Below are 25298 nucleotides of genomic sequence, written 5' to 3'. Positions count from 1 at the left end.
TGCTCTACGGAGCCCCTAAAGGGACATGGTGATAGAATAAAAAATTTCAATGCTTTCCACAAAAAACTTTTGACTGGTTCTTCTCTTATGATTGTGCAAATGTAGTTTACAAAAAGTGAAAAAACAAACAACAAACCAAAACAAACAAACAAACAAACAAACAAACAAACAAACAAACAAAAAACCCACTTTGATTCAAATATAATATTTTTGTTTAATATTTACAGCTGTTTAGGGATTATTTTATGGCACCAAAATCTCTCTTTTTTTTTTTTTTTTTACTTTACAGTATTACCAAAAGGCTAAATATGTAGCATAATGTCTACTTCTAATTTATTACTTGAACAGTTAAACTAATCAAGAGCAAAATAAATGTATATTACATAATAAAAATGTATTTTTTGACCAGTTTTATTACATTTTTGCTCCTGAAATCCATGCTTCTGATGGGATCAGTATAATCCAGATTTTTTGGATCAAAGGTATCCCAATCTTACAAAAAAGTTTGGAACAAAACAAACTGATGATTTTATCCAGATCAAAACCAAAATTGGATTTTGTGATCTAATCTTTTCCCATTTTCAAGATTTGATCCAATCCGATAGCCGAAATCCGATCAGATTACTTTTAAACAACTGGCCCAAGGATATAAACAAAGTTTTAGAATTTTGAAAAAACAAGAAACATTTCAGATCCTGTATTGTATCTACAGAAGGTCACACTAATCAAATTAGCATTGGTCATGTGACTCTTTGTACAGACAATCATTTGTTATTGCTTCCACTGAAGCACAAAATCCTTTGGGTGCTCAAATCATGCTGAAGTTAATGAAAATTTCTCAATTCAACCCTTTTATTTAAATCGTAAGGAAGAAAAAGCAGTTTCCAATAAAAAGCATTACTGCAAAATAGAAACATTTTCCTTAATGGTCTCAGTCTTTTGGTCCCTATTAAAAATACAGCAACTTCATAGCATAGTTTTAAATGTCAATCTTTGCACTTTTAAATCATCTAACTTTAAGAAAACAGGAAATTAAATGACATAGACCAAGAAATAAATGATCAAAGTCAGTAGACAAAGACTTGAAAACACTCCTGTCATAACCTTTACATATGGAGGATAAATGACATGTCATACAGTTCAAGCTTTTACATCATTTTTTCATGACAAATCTATCACGATAATGACTGTGGTGCGTCCCCGCTCCTGTCACAGAACGCTCTTGATTTGTAATTAGCATGCACTTTAAATAGAACTCGCATTACATTTACGAAATGAGCTCAAGGATACCCCATGTGTTCTGAGGAAATATTTTTAAGAGGAAATGGTTGTCATTCACTCACAATTTCCTCAGACTAAAAGAAGTTTAAAATGCGCCCTTGCTGTTACTTTTTTCTGCATTAGAGTAGAAATTATTTCATAACTTTTTTTTTTTTTCTTGGTAGAGACTCAGCTACACTGACATTATGAGGCTAAAGCCTGTGGCTCCAAACCAGAACAAAATTGAGTTTCGTGTGAAATACACATGCATCACAGGGGTGAAAGGATACCTCCTAATAAACATGGGTTAATCCCACCACATTCATATTAGTTATGCAATAAAATATTCTGTAACAGAATATTGCTTTTACTGCCTCAAGGTAAGAATTTTCCGTGATACCGAATATAAATTTCCAAACAAGTATTAGAATTTGCATAAGGAAATATTCAGTCTACAGCTATTATGCTGATCCTTCAAAGACCCCATTTTGCTTATTTATTTATATACGCACTAGTTACAGCCCTTGACTTTATTTTATGTCTGACTAGTATTTATTTTATCTTCACATGTCAACCACAAATGCTGGTATAATATTATAGCATTCTCTCACCAGCAAAATCATGCAGTGCAATCAATATGAATAAAAACTCACAGGATATAATATCATAAAGATATCTCCTGCACGTTTTTTTTATGACAAAACAAGGTTAGTTCAGGTTGTGAAATGTCATGTGGTGCGACTCCCCAAAAAACTGGACACTCTTGTATGTAACTGACCCATATGTTTGTAGAGATGCAACATGAAGGATCACTTCTGTTCATGTCAGCTTTCAGTGTAAAATCAATATATGAAACCATCTGTGGCACATATATCATTAGTATCACATATGCTATACTCATGCAATTAAAGTAACACAAACTGAAAAAATAAATGCATAAAAAACAGCAGAAAGCTTCAGATGTACAGGGAAGCTGGATGAGACCACCCGAAACGGGGAGACACAGCTATTTTCAAGCCACTTATCCAACAATAAATGTTGCCATTTCAGTTGCTAATTATCACTAATGTGGCCTCAAAAAAGGCAATGTGTCTGATCCAAAAAATAAAAATCTGAGCAGCAGGAATTGGCAGAGCATGGCCCTTGGTGTGAAGAAAATAAATAAATAAAAAAAAACATTACTTGGCATGTTGCTGGGTTGCTATTCAAGCAGCTTTCTTTTTCCACTGTGTTCCCATAATTCTTGGCAGCCTGTGTAATCCCACCTCAGTGAGCAATTAGTCAGAATGACGTTCACCTTCCAAACCTTTTCCCCCTGGCAAAGAGGGACATTCACCTTCATAGATATATATATATGGCAGGCGGGCCTGAAGCCACACTATTTCTGGGGCTATTGCTTTATCTACAAAACTTTGCGTATATGCCTGGTTACAGCTGCAATGCAGCAGGGAACATACAGTATTAAACCACACCAAACTTGCGTTCTTATGTACACAGCTAAACCCGAGACCCAAACCCAAATCAGCACTATTATTTAAGGGTACTCTTGTCCTCCTCTTTCATCCTGCTATGTTTCCTAATGTTCACCTGCTGCATCCAGCAGTACGAAAGACTGAAAAATCCTCCTACATTGTACTTGAAAATAAGTGACCCTTGTTTTGAACTTGCCTTATATTTATGGAAGCACCATTCACTCCTCCAAATGCATTAGGTTCCCCTAAGAGATGGATAGAGTATTTGAATCATGTGTTCTATCACTACACAAATCACTAGTCACTACACAACTTCTTAAATGGAGGATAAAATAGATTTATTTGCAGTTTATTTATCCTTTAATTCCTCTAAAAATTATACACATACACTACCGCTCAAAAGTTTGGGATCGGTAAGATTTTTAATTTTTTAAAAGAAGTTTTGTCTGCTCGCCAAGGCTTAATTTATTTAATTAAAAATACAGTAAAAACAGTAATATTGTGAAAAATTATTACTATTTAAAATAACTGTTTTCTATTTGAATATATTTTACAAAGTAATTTATTCTCGTGTTGGCAAAGCTGAAATTTCAGCATCATTACTCCAGTCTTCAGTGTCACATGATCCTTCAGAAATCATTATAATATGATTAGTTCCTCAAGAAATATTTTGAAAACAGTTGTGTACTTTTTTTTTCAGGATTCCTTGATGAATAGAAAGTTCAAAAGAACAGCATTTATCTAAAATACAAAGCTTTTGTAACATTTTACACTACCGTTCAAAAGTTTGGGGTCAGTAAGAATTTTTATTTTTATTTTTTTGAAAAGAAATTAAAGAAATTAATACTTTTATTCAGCAAGGATGCATTATATCAATCAAAAGTGACAGTAAAGACATTTATAATGTTACAAAAGATTAGAATTCAAATAAACACTGTTCTTTTGAACTTTCTATTCATCAAAGAATCCTGAAAAAAAAATATTGTACACAAATATTTTGTACAATTGTAAACAAAAAGGGCCCTATTTTAACGATCTAAACGCAAAGTGTAAAGCGCACGGCGCAGGTGCACTCAGGCGTGTCCAAATCCACTTTTGCTATTTTAACAACGGAAAATCGGTCCATGCGCCGGGGCGCATTTTTGAAATGGGTTGTCCCTATTCTCTTAATGAGTAATGGGCGTAACGTTCAATAAACCAATCAGAGTGTCATCTCCCATTCCCTTTAACAGCATTCCCTTTAAGATGCACTCGCGCCATGGTGGATTGCTATTTACATGGCGTACACGCGATGAGTCAGTTAATATATATGTGTGTGTATTGGCACAATTGTTCAATTAATTAGACAATTTCGTTCATCATTATAAGTAGTAATAGGCTGAATTGAAAATAGGTAGCCTAATTCTAATACACGCAATGACTATTCATCATTACATTTTTATATTTATGTAGCCTACACAATAATCTTTTACACTGTAATCCTTTTGTTTTTAATATTTGGCATGTTTGTGTGATGCGCATCCCTGTGTGTAATAAGCAAAGTCAACGTGCACTGTGGACGCACCCAGAGGCGCAGTTTCTACCAACGCGCTCTAACAAAAAAATATTGCGCCATTGACTTTAGACTTTAGACCAGGTTTGAGTTGGTCTATGTCGCAGTCTACTTTCAGCTCCTTAAAATAGCAATGCACCGGCAATGCGCCTGAACACACCTCTTTTTCAGACCAGCACGCCCATGGGCGCACTAACTGGCGCAAATGCATTTACTAATTTAAGGACGTGGCGCTGAACGGGAAAACGCCTTGCGTCGCATTGCGCCGGGTGTATTATAGGGCCCTAAATGTTTCTTGAGCAGCAAATTGACATATCAGAATGATTTCTGAAGGATAATGTGACACTGAAGAATGGATTAACGATGCTGAAAATTCAGCTTTGCCAACACAAATATTTTCAAATAGAAAACAGTCATTTTAAATTGGAATAATATTTCACAATATTACTGTTTTTACTGTATTTTTAATTAAGTAAATGCACCCTTGGTGAGCAGACGAAACTTCTTTTAAAAACATTAAAAATCTTACCGATCCCAAACTTTTGAGCGGTAGTTTATATACTAAGAAAAACTAAGATCTTCAACATTAAAATGACTCTATTTACTGACTGGTCATGGTCCTATTATACATGATCAGTGCATGTTACTTGTAAGAAAAAAATTGCTTTCTTTTGTAATCTGAAACAACTTTTCTTTTTCTGCTGATGTCACTTAGTCCAAGCAGGCTATTGGTCTGTCAAGTTTACCACTATCCAAATCACTGTTAAGCCATTACTTTAGCATTTATATTTTTTTCTAGATGAATAACCTGCGTCACTTGAAAATTAAATTGGCAGGGCTACAATGTCTAATCAATAAAAATGTTAAATAAATTAATTAAATTAAATGTAAATGTGAATTATTAAAGGTGCCCTCGAATGAAAAATTGAATTTATCTTGGCATTGTTAAATAACAAGAGTTCAGTACATGGAAATGACATACAGTGAGTCTCAAACTCCATTGTTTCCTCCTTTTTATATAAATCTCATTTGTTTAAAAGACCTCCGAAGAACAGGCGAATCTCAACATAACACCGACTGTTACGTAACAGTCGGGGTGTACGCCCCCAATATTTGCATATGCCAGCCCACGTTTCCAACATTATAAAAGGCATTGTGCACAACCAAATCATCAGACTAGGTAAGCAAGCAAGAACAATAGTGAAAAATGGCAGATGGAGCAATAATAACTGACATGATCCATGATAACATGATATTTTTAGTGATATTTGTAAACTGTCTTTCTAAATGTTTCGTTAGCATGTTGCTAATGTACTGTTAAATGTGGTTAAAGTTACCATCGGTTATTACTGTATTCACGGAGACAAGAGAGCCGTCACTATTTTCATTTTTAAACACTTGCAGTCTGTATAATGCATAAACACAACTTCATTCTTTATAAATCTTTCCAACAGAGTAGTATTAGCCGTTAGCCACGGAGCACTATCAAACTCATTCAAAATCAGAAGTAAACAATATAACAGTATACAATACTCACATAATCCGACGCATGCATGCCGCATGCATCACGAACACTTTGTAAAGATCCATTTTGAGGGTTATATTAGCTGTGTAAACTTTAAGGCACTGTTTAAGGCAAGCGCGAGCTCTGTGGGCGTGGAGCACGGGATTTAAAGGGGCCGCAGCATAAAATCGGCGCGTTTATAATGATGCCCCAAAATAGGCAGTTAAAAAAATTAATAAAAAAAAATCTATGGGGTATTTTGATCTGAAACTTCACAGACACATTCAGGGGACACCTTAGACTTATATTACATCTTTTAAAAACATAATCTAGGGCACCTTTAAATAATAAATGTAAATATTTACTGATATTTATCATTATTATTATTATTATTATTAGTAGTAGTAGTAGTAGTAATAAATTATTTTTTGAAAATGAAAATAAAAATAATGTATTTTTTTTATTACATCACCTTAGAGAACGTTTAGAACTTTTTTAATAAGAAGAATATATCAAATTGGATATGAAAATTGGCATTGTGTTCTAAATAAAACAAATAAACAAACAAACAAACAAACAAACAAACATGTTTTTAATACTGCTGGCATTAAAATGTCTTTAAAGTTCACTCAAAAAGTTCACCCAAACATGCAAATTCTGTCATAATTTATTCACCCTCATGTCATTCCAAATCCGTAAGACTTTCATTCATCTTCGGAACACAAATTAAGATATTTTATTGATATCTGAGCGATTCCTGTCCCTCCGTTGACAGCTACATGACTACCACACTTCAATAAGTTCATAAAAAGATCGTAAAACTAATCCATATGAATTGAGGGTTTAGTTCTAATTTTCTGAAGAGACTTGATCACTTTATATGATTAACAGATTGAATTTAGGCTTTTATTCACATATAAACATGCATCAACTCACACATCCGTTGTGGTAAATGGAAGCTCAAGCATGTTCACTTGACGCGTGCGAGAACCAATGAGGTTCATTCTCTTGTGTTACGCAGCACGTTTGAGCTTCCGGAAGAGGTTTGTTCTTGCGCGTCAAACAGTTGAGCTTCTGTTTATGTCTTGTAATCATTGTTTATATGTGATTAAAAAAAAAGCCTTTTCAATCTGTTCATCAAATAGTGTCTCAACAGAAAATTTGGGCTAAACCGCTCAATTCATATGGATTAGTTTTACGATCTCTTTATGAATTTTTAAAGGGTCAAATCGGTAGTTGTGCAGCTGTCAATAGAGGGACAGAAATCATTTAGATTTCATAAAAAAATATCTTCATTTGTGTTCCGAAGATGAATGAAAGTCTTACGGGTTTGGAACAACATGAGGGTGAGTAAATGATGACAGAATTTTCATTTTTGGGTGAACTAACCCTTTAAGAATTAACATCCTGTGCAAAAAGTTACATAAAACAACAAGAGAGGAGGGGAGGCAGATGAGTGGGAGATAGAATGCATTGACTCGTCTTGCAGAAAGTGTGACGCTGTACCCCTTCGCAACATTACCACACAAATGAAAGGCTTTGAGAAACCTGCCAGACAGATATAGACTCAAATCTGAAAGCAGCCAGCCTAGAAAACACAAATGCATCAAATGCGATTAATAGGATTATGAATGAAAGCAAACATTTGAGCACAATGAAAACTCATTAACCATTTGAAACAAACTTGGTATGTTGCACATCTTGCATGCTAAGCAGACTGATCCGGCTCATACATTCTGCCATTAACTTGACCACTGAGTATTTGCACACCCTCTCAAACACACAGACGCTCTAGTCTTCACTCCATTCAGGCTTTAAGACATTTTATTGTGGTGCTAAAGTGATCCATTTAGATGCATTAGAGCACCTATTACAGATCAGAAGCCTTTTAATGTATGCATGTTAGGAGGTGACACTACTCAATCTTGCAGCATGAACATTTAAGTGCTTCAAAGGGACAGAGACCCTCATGGCATTCCAAGCCTCTTCTTTCTTCTGTACAACACAAAAGATGATATATTTGAAGAATGTTGGTAAACAGTTTCAGTTCCCATTAACTTTCATTGTACGGACAAAAAAATACACAAATATTTTTCAAAATATCTTCTTTTATATTCCACAGAAGAAAAAGTCATACAGATTTCGAATGACTTGAATGTGAGCAAATGATATCAGAATTTTCATTATGGGTGCACTAACCTTGAATACACTTTATGTGTGAACATATAAATGAGACTTAAGAAAAAAAACAGCCTATATTGTTAAAACAAGTGCCTCATTAGAGATGTCTTGGCTCGACCGACCTCGTTCCTGTTTAATATTCATAACGATGTCTACATTAACAATTCACTGAAAGAATACAGTATACATGAAAAACATTTCTCTCTGAAGAATGCAGACATGACCATGATGCAGGGTTTGCGGTTACTGCTGCCGCAGACCTGAGAGCACAGGTTGCCTTGTGCAGGGGCTTGATAAACTGCCCACGCTACAAGAAGGAAAGGACTGATTAAATCAGGGCTCAGCCTTCACCGCTAACCGCAAATTAAAGCCGGCGTACTGATGGAAAGGTCAATTTTACACTGCACCAAGAGCCCTTCACGTCAGAATAAGGAAGCGGGCACGGGCGGCACTGAGTTTGGTAATTTGCCATTAGTGAGAAGGAGGTGAGCGGTTTAATGTAATCCTCCATTTTAAAAGCTGCAGTGACAGATATTCATCAGCCGGACTGACTCCGATAGAATGGCAGTGGACTGATCTCTATCAGTCTTCCTCTACTCCGAAGTCTACTTTATTGTAGACCCTCTCTAGTTATCACACATTCACACTAATGTGTACTACCCAGTCTGCTGGTAAGGAGATTAACAGAGAAAGAGACCATCCAGAGCGCCAGCAGCTTGCTAGCTCTTTATTACAAATTTCAAAGCTTAAGCTGTTTGTGTGCGTATGCATCTTTTTCTGGGTGTTTGTGTGAGTGTGTGTTTTTCTACATGAAAAGGGAGCATATTTACCACAGCAGTAATCTACAGTACGAAGAACAAATTGTATCTGCTAGGCAAAAATATACTAAACAAATATTTTCTCTTTTGCTTTTTTCAAACTGAAAAAGTGCTCAAGTGCATGCTGCCAACATTTTCACATTATTCATTTGATATAAAAGAGAAGCGTGAAATAAATCAAAGAGCAGCTGAATTGAACCCTGTGAGAGTGTTGTGTCTCTCGCTCAGCCAGAAACTTCATCTGCTATTGTGTAGATTGTGTAACCAATGGATACCACTGATGTATCACTTCTATGATGAGAATTATACAATGAGCATAATGCTACATGACAATAATAAAAAAAACAACACATTGATACATACACTGATCAGGCATAACATTATGACCACTGACATATGAAATGAATAACACTGATTATCTCTTCATCACGGCACCTGTTAGTAGGTGGGATATATTAGGCAGCAAGTGAACATGTTTGACAAGGGCCAAATTGTGATGGCTAGACGACTGGGTCAGAGCATCTCCAAAACTGCAGCTCTTGTGGGGTGTTCCCGGTCTGCAGTGGTCAGTATCTATTAAAAGTGGTCCAAGGAAGGAACACTGGTGAACTGGCGACCAATGCTCATTGATGCACGTGGGGAGTAAAGGCTTGCCCCTGTGGTCTGATCCAACAGACGAGCTACTGTAGCTCAAATTGCTCAAGAAGTTAATGCTGGTTCTGACAGAAAGGTGTCAGAATACACTGTGCATCGCAGTTTGTTGCGTATGGGGCTGCATAGCTGCAGACCAGTCAGGGTGCTCATGCTGACCACTATCCACCGCTGAAAGAGTCAACAGTGAGCATCAGAACTGGACCACGGAGCAATGGAAGAAGGTGGCCTGGTCTGATGAATCACATTTTCTTTTACATCACGTGGATGGCCGGGTGCCTGTGCGTCGCTTACTTGGGGAACACATGGCACCGGGATGCACTATGGGAAGAAGGCAAGCCAGCGGAGGCAGTGTGATGCTTTGGGCAATGTTTTGTTGGGAAACTTTGGGTCCTGCCATCCATGTTACTTTGACACGTACAACCTACCTAAGCATTGTTGCAGACCATGTGCACCCTTTCATGGAAACGGTTTTAGGAGCACAACAATGAGTTTGAGATGTTGACTTGGCCTCCAAATTCCCCAGATCTCAATTCAATGGAGCATCTGTTGGTTGTGCTGAACAAACAAGTCTGATCCATGGAGGCCCCACCTCACAACTTACAGGACTTCAAGGATCTGCTGCTAACATTTTGGTGCCAGATACCACAGCACACCTTCAGGGGTCTAGTGGAGTCCACGCCTCAACAGGTCAGGGCTGTTTTGGCAGCAAAAGGGGGGCCAACACAATATTAGGAAGGTGGTCATAATGTTATGCCTGATCGGTGTATATATATGTATATACACAGTACACATATATATATATATATATACATCCTCTACAGTAAAAACCTGGGTGGTATGTGTTATATTGGACAGCAACTTGTCTTTCGATAATCATTTTTCAAATGTTACAAAAACAGTATTCTTCCACTTCAGAAACATCACTTAGCTATGGAACATGTTATCTGTTTCCAGAAAAGCTCATGCACTTGTGAACTTTAGACTGGATTACTGTAATGCACTACTAAGTAATTGTCCTGCTTCCTCAATAAACAAACTACAGATTGTACAAAATGTGGTTTCTACAGTTCTTACCAGGTCAAGTAAAATATGATCATATAACCCCAATGTTATCATCTCTACACTGGTTACCTATTAAGTTCCGTATCGATTTACAAAGTATTGCTAGTGACCTAAAAGCAGTGTTGGGGGAAGCTACTCTGAAACTGTAGTTTGACAAATTACAAGCCACACATAAGTTCAAGTAGTTAAGATACAGTCAAGCTACCAATCTGAAAAAGTAGCTAGCTTCACTTCAATTTACTATCAAAAAGTAGCTAGCTACATTGAAAATACTTTGATCGACTGATTTTTACAATGACATTGTATATTATAACTGAATAATTGTTAATGAAGAATGCTTTAAGTAAAATATTTGGGGTTTAAAAAAAACCTAATGCAATACAATTATGATTTCAAAGAGTATTGTTTTATTTTCTAAACTATCCAAAGATGCACACAATAATCAATATATATATATATATATATATATATATCTCAAATTGACTGTTTGTCGAAGTCAAAGTGCAAAATTGCTACAAATGTTACATCAATGCAAGAGCAAAATGTATGCAACTTAAATTGGATACACAGGAGTCGTCAAAATTGAATGTTGAATTCACAGCACAGCACATGCAGTGATGGAGCTCCCAGCAATTACTGTGTGAACGGATCTGCTCTGAGACGCAAATCATGATTTTCTGCTTGCTGCGGGTGCTGGTCTGAAACTGCTGGTGCTGTGGTTCTGCAGCTGGATACTAATGGCTGAAACTCACCGCAATCTATTTAATTAGACCACAGCCTTTTCTGTGTGATAAGCATACTAAGACATAGCCTATTGCAATTTTGTTTTCTGTTCGATTGACAGATGCTTTGCCAAAGCAATGGCGCAAAACATAATGTTAGTGATCTTTTAGGTTCATTATAAAACTGTTGCAGGACAGATTAAATCATCAGACGATCTCTTCTCAGTGAATCGTTAAGCCACAAGAGATGTGATATAAGAATAGATGGTAATGCACAATTTTAGTTTGTGATCTAATAAGAAGATCCTGTGCTGCTTCAGTGCATTGCAGGTTTGTCAAAACGCAAAATGGAATGTAGCTTTTGGTCATGCTACACTGCTACTGAAAAAAAAAAAAAAAAGTAGTTAGCTTCTAGTGTTACAACTCTTTGTTTTGTATTCTCTCATTTCTTTCTCTCTTTTGTTTTAGAAAGTATTTGTGTCCAGGGATGGTGCTGATTGGTACCTGCAGGCTAATGACAGGCCCATCTTGATTGATGCATTCAATTCCAGACACACCTTAAAAGCCATGATCATGATGTCACTTCCTTTGGAGGGGCACATTGTGTTGTTGTGAGAGAATTGTTGGTTTTGATGGCTGTGTGTGTGTTTAGATTAATTTTGACTGTTAAGAGTGATCATTGTTTGTTCTCTGAAAAAAATTACAAATTGTAAGTAAACTGTTTGGTATTTTGACCCTATTGACTGTTTACCGACACTGATTTGGGCTTATAAATAGTTTGTACATCATTGTAAATTTTGAGGGTTTGGGAAAGTAAGGAGTTTGACGCCATTATTGTTTATTGCAAACCTTTTTGATCTGTTTTTGGCTAGGAAGTTAGGTTACTATCATGTATTTTCATTTTATTTTGGTTACGGTTTAGGTAAGAGGTTTTAAAATAAGAAAGATTTGTTTGTTATTTTGGCCAGTTCAACTTCCGAAGGAAAGTTCCGTAACTATTTGTTTGATTGTGTTTTGTTTGGTTTCATTAAAACCCTCAAAATATTCCCCGCTTTCACTCTCTCATTTCATGTTGCGTCCTTTACCCCTACATCAGACGTAAATGAAATTGGGGGCTTGTCCGGATCTATTTTTAAAGTTCCAATTTTGACGTCATAGTAAACCCTATACTTCCTCCCTCACTAGATGAAAACCACCAGAAAAACAGGAGAAAAAAAAAATCTGCAAAAGCAGCAAGTACGCAAATACACAATTTCATACCTTGTCAATAAACGTGCCATAAAATTAATATGATGAGACCCAATTTCATATTACGCCCCGTAACTAGAGAAGCTACACTATTCAAAAAGCAACTGAGCTACTATCAAGCTGAAAAACTGAAAAATGTAGATAATTTAGTAGCTTATATATATATATATTAAAGAGTTTCTTTTCATTTGGCTGATGCTTTTTTGCAAAGCACAATACAGTGTTTTGCTCAAGGGATCAGTGTTGAAAGACTCGTTCCAGTACTTAATTAACTATAATTCACCTTCTTTTGGAGTCCTCCTGATTGAAAATTTGGTCTGGTCTCTTAGAGGTTATTTTCATCAACTATATAATCAAATGCCATTTTAGTCCAAGAAAAAGTAGACTAAAATTAACAAATGCGATATGATGAAAAAATATGAAAGTCAAAAAGACAAAAAGTGTATAAAGTGTTATGTAATAATTATAAATTATTTTTATGAAATATGATGGCCAAACATTAACAAAATCAGTAGTTTCCATAGCTGAATTGTATTTCAGCCAACACATGTCAAGATAATTTCTTTCTAACCAAATATCATCTGTGTGTGTTCCATTTCTAACCCACAAAAATTGGTCCCAATGAAAATTTTCATCTGTTTTTTATTAAGTGACATAGTTTATGTTCCCATCACTATTTGAGGACAGAAAGAGTTTTAGTAGAACAGGTCTGTCTGGGCCCCCAAAACCTCTTTGTCTGACCACTGAAGTGGAGAGAAGAAAAGATGGTGGTCTGAAGGGACCAGACAGGAGAAGGTGTGAAAAAAAAGAAGAGGAGTGTAGGAGGCTTCTGAGAGCCTCAACCCATTTCTGTCACTGCAGTTTAAGAAGGCCTGAGAGAAAATATTCAGCTCACTCAAATATCTTACAGACAGGTCACACCACAGCAGCATAAAATTAAGTGGCACCCATGTGAGCAGAACAAGGGCCCTGTTTGGCTTCATATTTTGCAGTTCAAGACAAGAGTGTTCTTATACTTTGTTTCCAGACAGGGGCTAAGCATGTCTGTTCTGCTGCAACAAGAACTCAATTGAATTGACTCAACTGATTTGTCCACTGACTAAATTGAAAGACTACTTGCAGTAAGACTTAAAAAAAAAAAAAAAAAAAAAAAAAAAAAAAAAAAGCTGGGTTGTTTCAACCCCAAATTTGGACAAACCAAACTGCTTAATTTAAAAATTGAATTCGAAGCAAATCTGGGTTGAAACAACCTAGCAATTTTTTAGAGTGTAGTGTAGTCCAATTCCTGATCTGTCCAATGCCTGATTTCTCTTATGAGTCAGTTCTTCTCAGTGAATCAGCACAGCCAGTGTGATCAGACTTTCAAAAGAATGAGTCTTATGAGAGTTTCTATTTAGTGAATAAAAATCATACAGCAAGACCTGACCGGTGTAGTCCAATTACAGAACAAATTACTCTGCTGAATCAGTTCTTCTCAGTGAATCAAAACTATATAGCCCAACCAGTAGTCCAATTACAGGAGGAATGACTCCTATGAGCCAGGTCATTTCAGTGAATCAAAATTGTAGAGTGCAACCAGCGTAGTCCGATTCCAGAACAAATGACTCTTATAAGCCAGCTCTTCTCTGTGAATCAAAATCAGTGTAATCCAATTATAGAACCAATTACTATAATGAATCGGTTCTTGTCAGTGAATCAAAACCAAATAGCACAACCAGTAATCCAATTACAGAGTGACTCCTATGAGTCATTCTTTCTGTAGTTCTTCTCATTAAATCAAAAGTGGGACCAGTGTAGTGAGACTCCTGAGCTGACTCTTATCCTTAACTAATATAGTGTACTGGTTGTTTTCAAATATTTATTTCTTAAAAGTACTACAAATCATTAATGGGACCATTATAGAAATGGAATTATTTCACATCCCTAGCAGACATACACAAGTGTGTATTTTTACTCAAGTGTGAGCTGAAGGAACACGGCACGCACACACTTGGCTCAGTTCCTGAGGGATGTAGGTACAGACAATTGATGGCTCCTCAGCCATTTCTTCATAAATTCTGTTATCTTCACTTAACCTTCACCTTGCTGAGCCAATGTCAAAAGCTGTCAGTGTCACCCTGTATTATTCCAACCCATGAAACACAGTGGTTTCATCTGAGCCGACAGAGTTGTCCAGTATTCACAGAACCGAATGGGCAAAATAATTGATTGTATCGCTGCTGACATTTATAAGCTGCAGAGGGATCTCTGGATTTTGTCCAGACTTGCAGAATATACGGTGGTTCAAATGATTATCATTAGAACATGTTAGCTGTCTCCAATTTTGCGTAAGAAGACAATGGAATAAACAGAGACAAAAAAGGCCTCTGGATGACTGGATCCTTTCGTTTCTCTGTAGTCGACAGTGAAAATAATTACGCTCTTATTAGCAGGATGGATGTCAGTCACAGGTCAGTCTTTCATTTGCAAGCCAAATCAATGTTCTGACAAAAACATGCTGTTCAGAGAAAAAATGGATTTTGTTTCTGATTAGTCACCTGTACTATTTACTCCCTTCCAAGAAAATATGATTACAGGAATACATTGACATCGCATATTTCAATTATAATCCAAAAACATGACGCACAGCCATTGTCACTGGTTAAAACGGTGCTCTTTCAAGGAGCCGTTTGCTCAACAAACCATATGAAATTTGTTTCAGACAATCACCTGAGCAGTTTAAACACATTTCCAACACCTGCACATGGATCGAAACAAAAAAGGGCTCATACCTTCCCCACGTACTGGGCATCCGGCCCAATGTGCTCTTCCAAAACAAAGAACTGATTCCAGATCCAGCCTCGCTTGGGACGATGATGCGAGTCCTTGTCGCTGTCGGGCAGTTTGGTTTGGTTGTGGGTGAACGTGGGGCTGGGTGGAGATGGGGTCCCATAGCTCCTCTGGAGCACACATAGGCACAGCAGCAGAGGGGACAGACAGGCAGGTCTGCTGGCTGCTCTCATGTTAAAGAGTCGCAACGTTTGAACTCCTGCTCTCGCTCACCCAGAGGTCTCTCTCGCGGTGGGCGGATCTAGATGCCGATCGGACCAGTTCGCAGGACTTGGCTGATGGCCATGGTTTAAAATCCTGTTGTCGCAGAGACCCGGCGGGCAGCACTCACATCGTGGGCCAAGAGCTAGACGTGTTGATTCGTTGGGGAGCTGCCGTCCACTGGAGACTCACTGGAGGCAATGGCAGATTTCCACGAAACATCTGTGTGAAGGAAAGAGGACAAACCGTACTTTCATGGAGGGCGAAATGAAACACAGCCAGCGATTACATTTTAATTCCACAGAAAATTTCAGATTAGCTGTTGCCTGTGAAGATCTAAGATATGAAATTTGGCCTAAAAGCCCATTGCGATCTTGCTGTTTGCCATTCAATGAAACATCTAATACATTTTTGATGGAACAGATGTTCCCGGATAACAGTGGGGATCATGACTGCTGGTGCATGGGACATGTAATGAGAGCTCCAGTGTGGCGAGTCTATTCAAACGGCTGAACGGCATTCTGAGGATCAATGGTCTGCAATGCATGTCCATAGATACCTCAGGAAAAAAAGCTGATAGCTCTCGACTCCTCTGCCTCCCTGACAATTCAGATTCGTCACTTGTTAAAGAGAAACTCCCTCATACTCTTCATTCCTCAACGGCATGAGGGTTACTGACATGGGTGAGTGAAATACCTAGTGCTTTAGGGTTAGTCTTTTTTGAAACGAATGGAAATTGCGATGTTGCTAAGATGCTAAAAAAAAAAAAAAGAGAAAAGCTAAGAACAAATAAACAAACGACAGTGGAAACGCTGCAGGGTGGGTATTTCCTGTCAACTTAGCTACATCTGAACATTTCATTTCTAAGACGTGTTTAAAATAGTCACAGTAAAGCTGAAGCCATGTCCCAGGGGTCTAACATTATATGACCAGAATAAATATTTCATGGTGCAACACAAACTGACAGTGAGATATCTGAGAAACTCACTTTTGTTTGGGAGGAAAGATGGCAGAGTGACATATGTATGCACCTTTAATCTCTCAAGATTTTTTTTTATTTTTATTTTTTTCAGAAATCTTTCAGAAAATGTTTTTGATTATGCCGAAATTCAGCATTTTAGGTCAATTCCATATAGGTCAACAATTCAGTAGTTGAGATAAGTGGTCGGAATTAATGAATGAATTTAAGACATTAATATGAGTCTGAATGAATTTCATTAAAAATTGCTTGATGTTATAGTATCTCAATGAAAGAACCACTGATATCAAATGATGAACATCCTGCAAGAATCTTTTAGACCACCAACACAATAGGTAGAGCTTTATAATTATTATTCTCTTGAAGTTTTAGTCACGATAGCTTGAATACAAGAGGGGAAAAAAACAGTTAGGTTAGGTTTACAGGTCGATTTAAACCATCATAATGCAAAACAGAACAACAAGAGTCTAGTTAAATTTACTTTATGATGCATCATGACGTTACTGTGGAAGCAATGGTGCATATCAGAAAACAAATTCACAAATGTCATGACATGTTGAATACTTATTTCCAAGAGCAACATATTTTTGAATGAGAATTTTTCATCTTGTTTGCTTACTCTTGAGCTATTTAAGAATTTTCTTAATTTTGAAATTGGATGATATAGTTTTATGCTCAGAAATGTAATGAGAACAACTTGTGACATGGATCAACTGATATCAGAAAAAATACTGAATTAATATGCAAATGGATGAGTGAATTAATGAGGAGAAAAAGAAGAAAAAGCAAATTCTGAAGAGTTTTGGTGTCCCAAATTCACTGACCAGGCCAATACTGTGACTATTTAACTCAGTATAGAAGGATAATAAGTGTCACCATTCTGTCACTGGTCACTGAACAGGCTTTCTACAGCATTAAACTATGGAATAATTATTTTTTGTAGCATACTGAGGCCGCAAGTCGCCAGCATTATTGTGTGTAGCATATTGCTTCAGTTGAACAAGTTAATATGGAGTAAATTACATTTAGACACACTATTGCCAATTACTTTATCCATTTTTGCTCAGCAAACAAAAATAATTCCCAACAAACAATGCCAACAGTCGATTGTTGCGCATTTCCGAGCAACACAGCAGTGATGTTTCATTTCTGAATGAATAGATCAAATGGATTACTGTTTTTGAACAAAGGTTAGAGAATGATTTAATGACTCTCTCATAAAGACAGGTTCTGAGTCTGAAATTGCATACTCTCTTGGGTAGTATGTTTGACTGCATAATAGTGCGTTCTATATAGTATGAATGTGTGTACTGTGAATGTAATCAGGACATACTATACATACTGTACATCTGCCATGTTACCATTATCATATAACCTATCAGGGTCAATTGCATTGCTTCACTGTCATTCATAAATCCTCTCCTGTGGCCTCTTGGGATATTTAAGTGTCTTCAAATTCTCACCGAAAGAACTAGGTCATCCAGGTACTTTTTGCCTACTTCTGAGCGCTGTGAATTTGGACATACTACTTGTCACATACTGATTTTCACCTACTATATAGTACGGAAGTATGACATTTTGGATGCAGCAAGGAACTTGTTCATTTATGAATGTATCAGTGTTTTTGAACAAACTGATTGAGTGAATGGTTCAAAGACTCACTTATTACATTCCTAAAAGAATCAGTGTTTTTGAACAAATTAGTAAGAGAATGATTCAATGACTCACTCATAAAGAGAGGTGCTTGTTTGTTTATGAATGAATCAGTGTTTTTGAACAAATCCATTGTGTGAATGATTCAAAGACAGTGAGACAAGTGAGCAAAACACAGTGACTTGTCACCAACATATGGTGTAACGATGTAGCTTCAAAAAGAATAATTCAAAAATCCCCACCAACAGACTGACAGTCAAGTTTGAGGACTAGAATCATTAAAAATTCTAAACAATGTTCAGAAATGACAGCGAGCTACTTAGTTTAGTAACTAATACTTATGTGAGATGTCTGTACCATACTGTAGCTATACACAAAAAACTAATTTGAAGAACAGTCTCAGACTTGTATTTTGAACTATAAATGATTATGATGAGTCAGAGCTCAAAATAAACATCTAAATACAGCAACTGTGAATCTGGATTAATCTGTGTGATAAAACATAACTGATGGGAACCTGCCTGACTGAACTCACCTCACTTGATGCAACTCTGAGCACTAGTCTGATAAGAATTACCAGACTATTGGCCTCAGGCCACTGGACAGTGAGTTTGTCACATGGATCGTATTTTGAGATTTTTTGACAAGGAATCTCAGCATGTTTGACACCTTGTACCTCGATTAATAGGAGCAGGAGTGTAGAAATATTGGATTGGACACTACCGTCTCAAAACAAAGCAGAAAAACCAGTCCCAGTTTCATCAATGTATGCTAATTACACACAAATTAAATTCTAATTATGTAAATTAGTTTATCTATTTTGTATTCCTTATAAAAAATAAAAAAAACTGCCATGCTAGCCAGATGTGCTTTTAAAAAAACAAATATTTTAAAAGGAAAAAAATAAAAATGTGATTGCTTTTTACTGGCAAAACATGAAAGAAAAAGAGCAAAAAAAATTTTTTTTCAAAGGAATAAAAGCAGAGGCCTGTGTCTAGTTTCGAAGAGAAATGAATATGCTAGCTTCTCATTCAGAATAATGTCCATCTGCTCAATCAGAAGCGCAATTTATTTACTGAGTCTTGCTGAAGATTTTTCAAGAGGAGGAGGGAGGGCAAAGCCTTTACTCGCTCTTTCAAGCTTATTGTGTTGCCTTGAAAAGAAATTGCTTTTTGAGTGCATTTTGACTAATACTAGGCGACAGCTCTCCTTCCTTTTCATGCTGTTCCGGTGGTTTATGTTAAAACAGACGGTTGTAAAAGTTTACAGTTGCTTAACCCTCATCTTTGCAATTTGTCATGCAAACTGCATCTATTTGTAATATTCGACATCTAGACCAATTTTCCAAATGTGACTTGTTTTATATAAAGATCAATTTCCAAGTTTAAGCATTTAAAGGTGATTTTTTTTTTTTTTTATTCATTCCGTAGTGTAAATTTGATTGAAAGAATCAGTTCATTAGTTAAATGAATTAAGCTGAGATTCAGCGGAACCGTCAAAACTCAATACCCACATGGTTAGATAATGAACGTCTTGAGAAAGAGAAAAGGGTGTTATACATGTGAACAAACCACTGTTCCGGCAACACTTGAAAGCACAGTAGGCCAGGAGGCACCGATAACTCGCATGCCCTTGTTCTGCACTTCAAGAGCAAAGGGGTCTCGACTGATTCACGCAGGTTTCTTGAGGTCTTCAAAACAAATTTGTAATACTGATTAGAATCCAGTGCAGCTAATTAGGATGCTAATTGGAATGGAGTGAGGCTCGGATGGAACATTGGCTGAGAGGCGTCTTCTCACAATGAAATTTTTCCATGTTTGTTCCTGTCAGCTCTCTACCCCACTCATTGCTTGAATTAATCTTTTTATACATGCAAATTTAAAGAAACGTCACTGATGGAATTTGAATCTATAGAAGTCATTCTGTATTGTGAGATAGCATTAAATGAATATTTTCCAGGTTCAGTGCAAATTAAGCTCAATTAACGGCACTTACTACAAAAATTAGTTTAGACATGCCCCTCTTTTTCTTTAAAAGAAGCAAAAATCTGGGTCACAATAAGTCACTTACAATGGAAGTGAATGGGGCCAATAGGTTAACATTAAAATACCCTATGTTAAAGTAGTATAACCAATAATATACATGACTTTAGCATGATATTCACTTACTAACCTTTCTGTGTAAAGTTATATTCATTTTACAACTTCGTTGCCTTGGCAACATAACACCTAAAACCCCTCATGAATGTTGTTTCTAAACGCTCGAATCATGACAAAAAACTGTATTTTTCAGGTTAGATCAAGCTAATGCGCATGCACAGTCCCAAATGCGCATCTCTCTAGGAAGTTCGCGTCTTACTGTTTCTATAGTAACCAGAGCTTCTAAAGGCAGCTACAGTGATGAGATGACTTTACCAATCGGCAACTGGCTCTTATTTAGAAGGCGGGACTTATTCTGCCATATTGCGCGTTGCTTTTTCTCCCATTCACAATAATACGAATGCACCATCTTTCTATATATAAGTCTTTGATAATACACAAGATTTAAAGGTCCCGTTCTTCGTGATCCCATGTTTCAAACTTTAGTTAGTGTGTAATGTTGTTGTTAGAGTATAAATAAAATCTGTAAAATTTTAAAGCTCAAAGTTCAATGCCAAGCGAGATATTTTATTTAACAGAAGTCGCCTACATCGAACGGCCAGTTTGGACTACATCCCTCTACTTCCTTCTTTAATGACGTCACTAAAACAGTTTTTTGACTAACCTCCGCCCACAGGAATACACGAGAGTTGCGTTTGTAGAGTGTGTTTGTCGCCATGTCGTCGAAACGCTGTTATTTTCATCCCGCAGTCCAATCACCGGGTCTGATTCCGGCTCAAATTGATAGGGTAAAATTAAAGACATGTTTACAATAACACTGAGCGCGTGCATCTCCACGTTATGGTAAGAGGCGTGACCTTTCCGGGCAAGGTTCGCTAAGCTGCTGTCGAATCACAACACAGGAACCGCTGGCACAATCAGAACTCGTTACGTATTTCTGAAGGAGGGACTTCATAGAACAAGGAAGTCATCAGCCCGTTTTTATGACAGTGGAAACAGCGGTATACAGATAAGTAAATTATGTGAAAAATACTGTGTTTTTTTACACGCGAAACATGAACACATGTTATATTGCACACTATAAACACAATCAAAGCTTCAAAAAACCACGAAAAACGGGACCTTTAAAAAGTTCACATTTCTAATTTCTGCTTTTAAACTGGCCCCATTCACCTCCATTGTAAGTGCCTCACACAGTAAGTAATCAAATGCAATTAAGTAATTTTTTAGTAATCAAAATTATGCCAAAAGTGCTGTCGATTGAGCTTAACTTGTACGAAACCTAGAGTATTCCTTCCATGTTGAAGTCAGCTCACGCATCATAGACAACCTTCGAGACATGAAGCAGTAAAATTTCCCCAGTGTAGGTGAATCAGCCCACTTTATTCAATTTAATATTTTTTTCCCTCTACTTCTCATGTCTTATTCACTTCTCAGCAGTAAATTGCAGTTCTTTTTATAGAACTGAAGTGGTTTTGTAACCTCAAAGCTCTCCCTGCCGTTTGCACTCCATCCAGTGGCATGAGGAGAAGGTGATGCTGAGACTGATTGCCAGCCACGGGATTAGTAATATTGGGGGAGGGACTCCAGGGATCCATTGATGTGCATTTGTCACCTTGGCATGTCCACTGCATGGAGGCATTAGTTGAAGCACACCCCACTTCCCCCATGCATCAAATACAGGCTGGTCTTATCACTTAATCATTGTTAGGCAACCCTCAATGTCTGATTGTTAGGCATCCCCAATTTACTCTGAATGCACTTCTGTATGTACACTATATATACATACCAATTTACAAATATAACAATAAAGCATTCTCACATGTGGAGTTTTGAAGCCCACTTTCTTTATCATCTTAGCTGTAGATAAAAATAAATAAAAACAAACAAATAAATAAATATTTGTAGAAAGAACGCCCGTAGTCCATTTTTCACAAGCCAATCAAGAAGCACTAGAGAATCAGACACAAGGGCTTTCAACAGCTTCCCTTGCTGTGCTGTTTGTTCCCCGGAAAGTGAGACGGAGCTTTGAACAATTACATGCGGCCACGATAAAGTGCTGGAGTAATGAAAGAGGCACAGATCAATGGGCAGACACTGCCTTCCTTCCCTCGTCCCGCTGCTCCGTTTCGTCTATGACCACATGTACACTAGAACAACTCTCAGACTTTCTCTGAATGCATCCTCACCAAAGCCAGATAAACAGAGGCAGCACTCAAGATTCAATCAGCAGATGAGTAAAGAGAAAAACACACAGAGTTCCTCTTACCTTCTCAGTCTTTCCTTAAAAGATGACAAGGCTTTGGAATACGGAGGAGCGCTCCTGATGTTCCACCACATTTTTTTTTTAAGTCACACAGAGAGTATGTGTGCAGCAGCTCAACCCAGTCCAGAAGAGAACCGTTAGAGCTCCCAAATCTGCCAGCCTGCTGCAGCTCAGGAGGCGCGCTCTGATTGGCTGGCTACACTCGCTGTCATATCCACACACACACAGGCAGGGAAAGTCAGCTCTGCTTTTTCCCTCTCACATTTCCTATCCGTTCGCTCTCTCTCGCTCTCTCTTTCTCTTGCTTTACATCTATGACTCTACCTCCCTCACTTTATCCTTTAGTCTCTTTCGCACTCTCCCCCTCCATTTGCAGCAAGGAGAGGCACACATGTTCTCAGTGGTGAGCAGTGCAGGCAGTGTTTGGTTTAAGGCAATAATGTGGCTCCAGAAGGAAACCTAATTAATAATATAGGGGGAGCGTGGGGAAAGCAAGAAGGATGTGAAGCGTGTGTATGCGGAGCCCCTCAAGACCGAAGGCCTTTTTTTTTTCCAGGAGGAAGGCTACTCTGTCAGCTCATAACATAACAGAGGACATCAGGAACAGGGCGGTAGCTCTGTGGAAAGGTAAAATGAAAATGTGATAAAACAAAGGCCTTGAGGGAGAAGAAGGAGCTTTATGTACCGCAACTCAGAGTCATCAAACTCTCAGCTTCCTCTCGGAGGCTATCCATCATTTACCTCCAGGTCTCTCCCTTTCCTTTCAGCCTCAGCACAGGTTGATGATTTATCTTTTCGACTCCACTTATTTATTTACATTCTCTCCACCCTTTTCTCAGCTCTGCTGGTGTCCTTGCAGGTGGGCTTGAGGATGGCTTATGTAAAATGAAGCTGCGCTGAGATTATGATATTAAATACTATCATTAAAATATGCATATTTTGATGGCAATTTTAAAAAATACAAACATGACAGTTTGGTACGTCCCTCGGTTTTGAAGTCATGGTTCGGTAGGGGTTCGGTAAAGCATAAAATTACTTTTTTTGTTATTAAACTGGGGTATTTTGAACAAATGTGTCTCTGTGTTTAAATAAATTCAATTATGATTCAAATTTTAAGGATAAGCATCTTAGCTAATGCTGTAAACTATATAGGTGGCCCTTAAGTACAAATAATATTAAAGGTTACAATTAACAACAGAGCCCAAATTATTAAATTCAGATGCTATTTATTTTTAGAATAAATATAATAACACTCAAAAAGCACATAAGGCAGGTTTTGCATTAACTTCTAAATCTAATTATAAAGTTAATTAAATATAATTCATTTACACGGTGGCTGTCATGACTTGTTGTCATGACAAATTTATTTAAACATTAAATAATGGAGACTATTACTACTAACAGGTTAAGTAAGTGTAATGAATAGACTAATATAGTGCATATACGAAATGCTCCTCTCTAGAGTTAATTTTTCTAGCGAACTAACATACTGTAAACCAGGGGTCTCAAACTCAAATTGGCTGGGGGCCGTTGCTGTGATTGACACCTCATAGGAGGGCTATTTTAACATTCAAGCACAAGAAAGCACAAAAAAATTCTGAAAATTTACTTTCCTTTTCATTATTTTTCATTTACTTCAAATTTCATTACAAATATGTTTTTGCCATACTTAACAAAAAATGTAAACAGCAGTGTCATTGTTACATACAGTAAAAGTTTTTAACAGTGCAAATATTTTCCCATAAATGGCCCACGGGCCGGCAGTTTGAGACCACTGCTGTAGACACTAAATGCCTGAGGTAATGCTACGTGAGATATTACTCTCAAGCCATTTTATTGATATCTTGGAGCACTGATTGAAAGATTACTGGTGCTTCTTAAACGGAAGCCTGCATCCTACGAAGGCTGCATATCTCGGCTGCCACGTCATCAAACTGCTGAAGGCTCATCCATCTCAGCCTTCGTTTCACATCCATCTTTCTTTTAGCCTGTTTTGAAGGATGCATCAGGCCTTAAATGGCCCACAATCCTTTGCACACATTTAAATTTACGAAAATAAACTGAAATGAGGTGGTACTGAGTTCATCTGAGTTTATTATGAAATGTAAGATAAAAATATTTTTTTTGGACATGAAAGCTTTTGCTTTTCTGTAAATTAATAACTTAACATTAAACTGCCAATAATGTAAGCCACTGGAAGACCTCAGACAGCTGTCATTCACTGTATTGCATTAATAGAAAGCCGGTTAATATAAAGATTTGTAATACAAAGTATTTTATTTACTAGTCCGTTTCATTGAATTAAATTCATTCTAGTTTTTAAAGGGGTGGTTTATTATGATTTCTCTTTTTTAACTGTGTAACTGTTGCTGTTCAACAGCATAAACATCATCTGCAAAGTTACAACTCTGCAAAAGGAGATATTTTCTTTTAAAGACATCGCTGTTTAAGGACTACAACAAACGGCTGGTAGGGACTACTACAAGCTTTTTCCCAGGTTTGTGACATCACTAACCCTAAAATTTACATAAATCCTGCCCCCGAGAACATGCAACAAAGGGGATGAGGCCATGTTGGGCTGCTTTAGAGAAGAGGAAGAGTTGTTGTAGAAGAGTGTTGTTACCATGCCGTCATTGTACGCCGACTGCGTCACAAACAAGGGTCAATTCAATACTGGATTTGCACAAAAGATTAACATGACGGCACATGCTAGTCGATGAGCTGAATCAACTCCACAGCAACTACATAAATTTATCCACTAACCATTCAGAAACACCCAGTTGTATTCTAAAAGTTGT

At 37.2% G+C, this 25298-nt stretch overlaps 1 protein-coding gene across 1 annotated transcript in view; it reads right to left on the bottom strand.

Annotated features, from left to right (window-relative positions):
• Positions 1–22754, bottom strand: part of cdh18a (cadherin 18, type 2a) — a 51476-nt gene extending 28722 nt beyond the window's left edge. The window contains 2 exon segments of the mRNA XM_048164304.1: positions 15245–15725; positions 22504–22754. Of these exon segments, the coding sequence (XP_048020261.1) occupies positions 15245–15475 (231 nt within the window). The 5' untranslated portion in view covers positions 15476–15725; positions 22504–22754.
• Positions 22755–25298: the final 2544 nt, after the last annotated feature.

Source organism: Megalobrama amblycephala, linkage group LG17 (genome assembly GCF_018812025.1).
Source record: "Megalobrama amblycephala isolate DHTTF-2021 linkage group LG17, ASM1881202v1, whole genome shotgun sequence".
Classification (NCBI taxonomy): domain Eukaryota; kingdom Metazoa; phylum Chordata; class Actinopteri; order Cypriniformes; family Xenocyprididae; genus Megalobrama; species Megalobrama amblycephala.
Note: the sequence above shows the minus strand (reverse complement) of the source record. Positions and strands in the feature narration are given on the sequence as shown.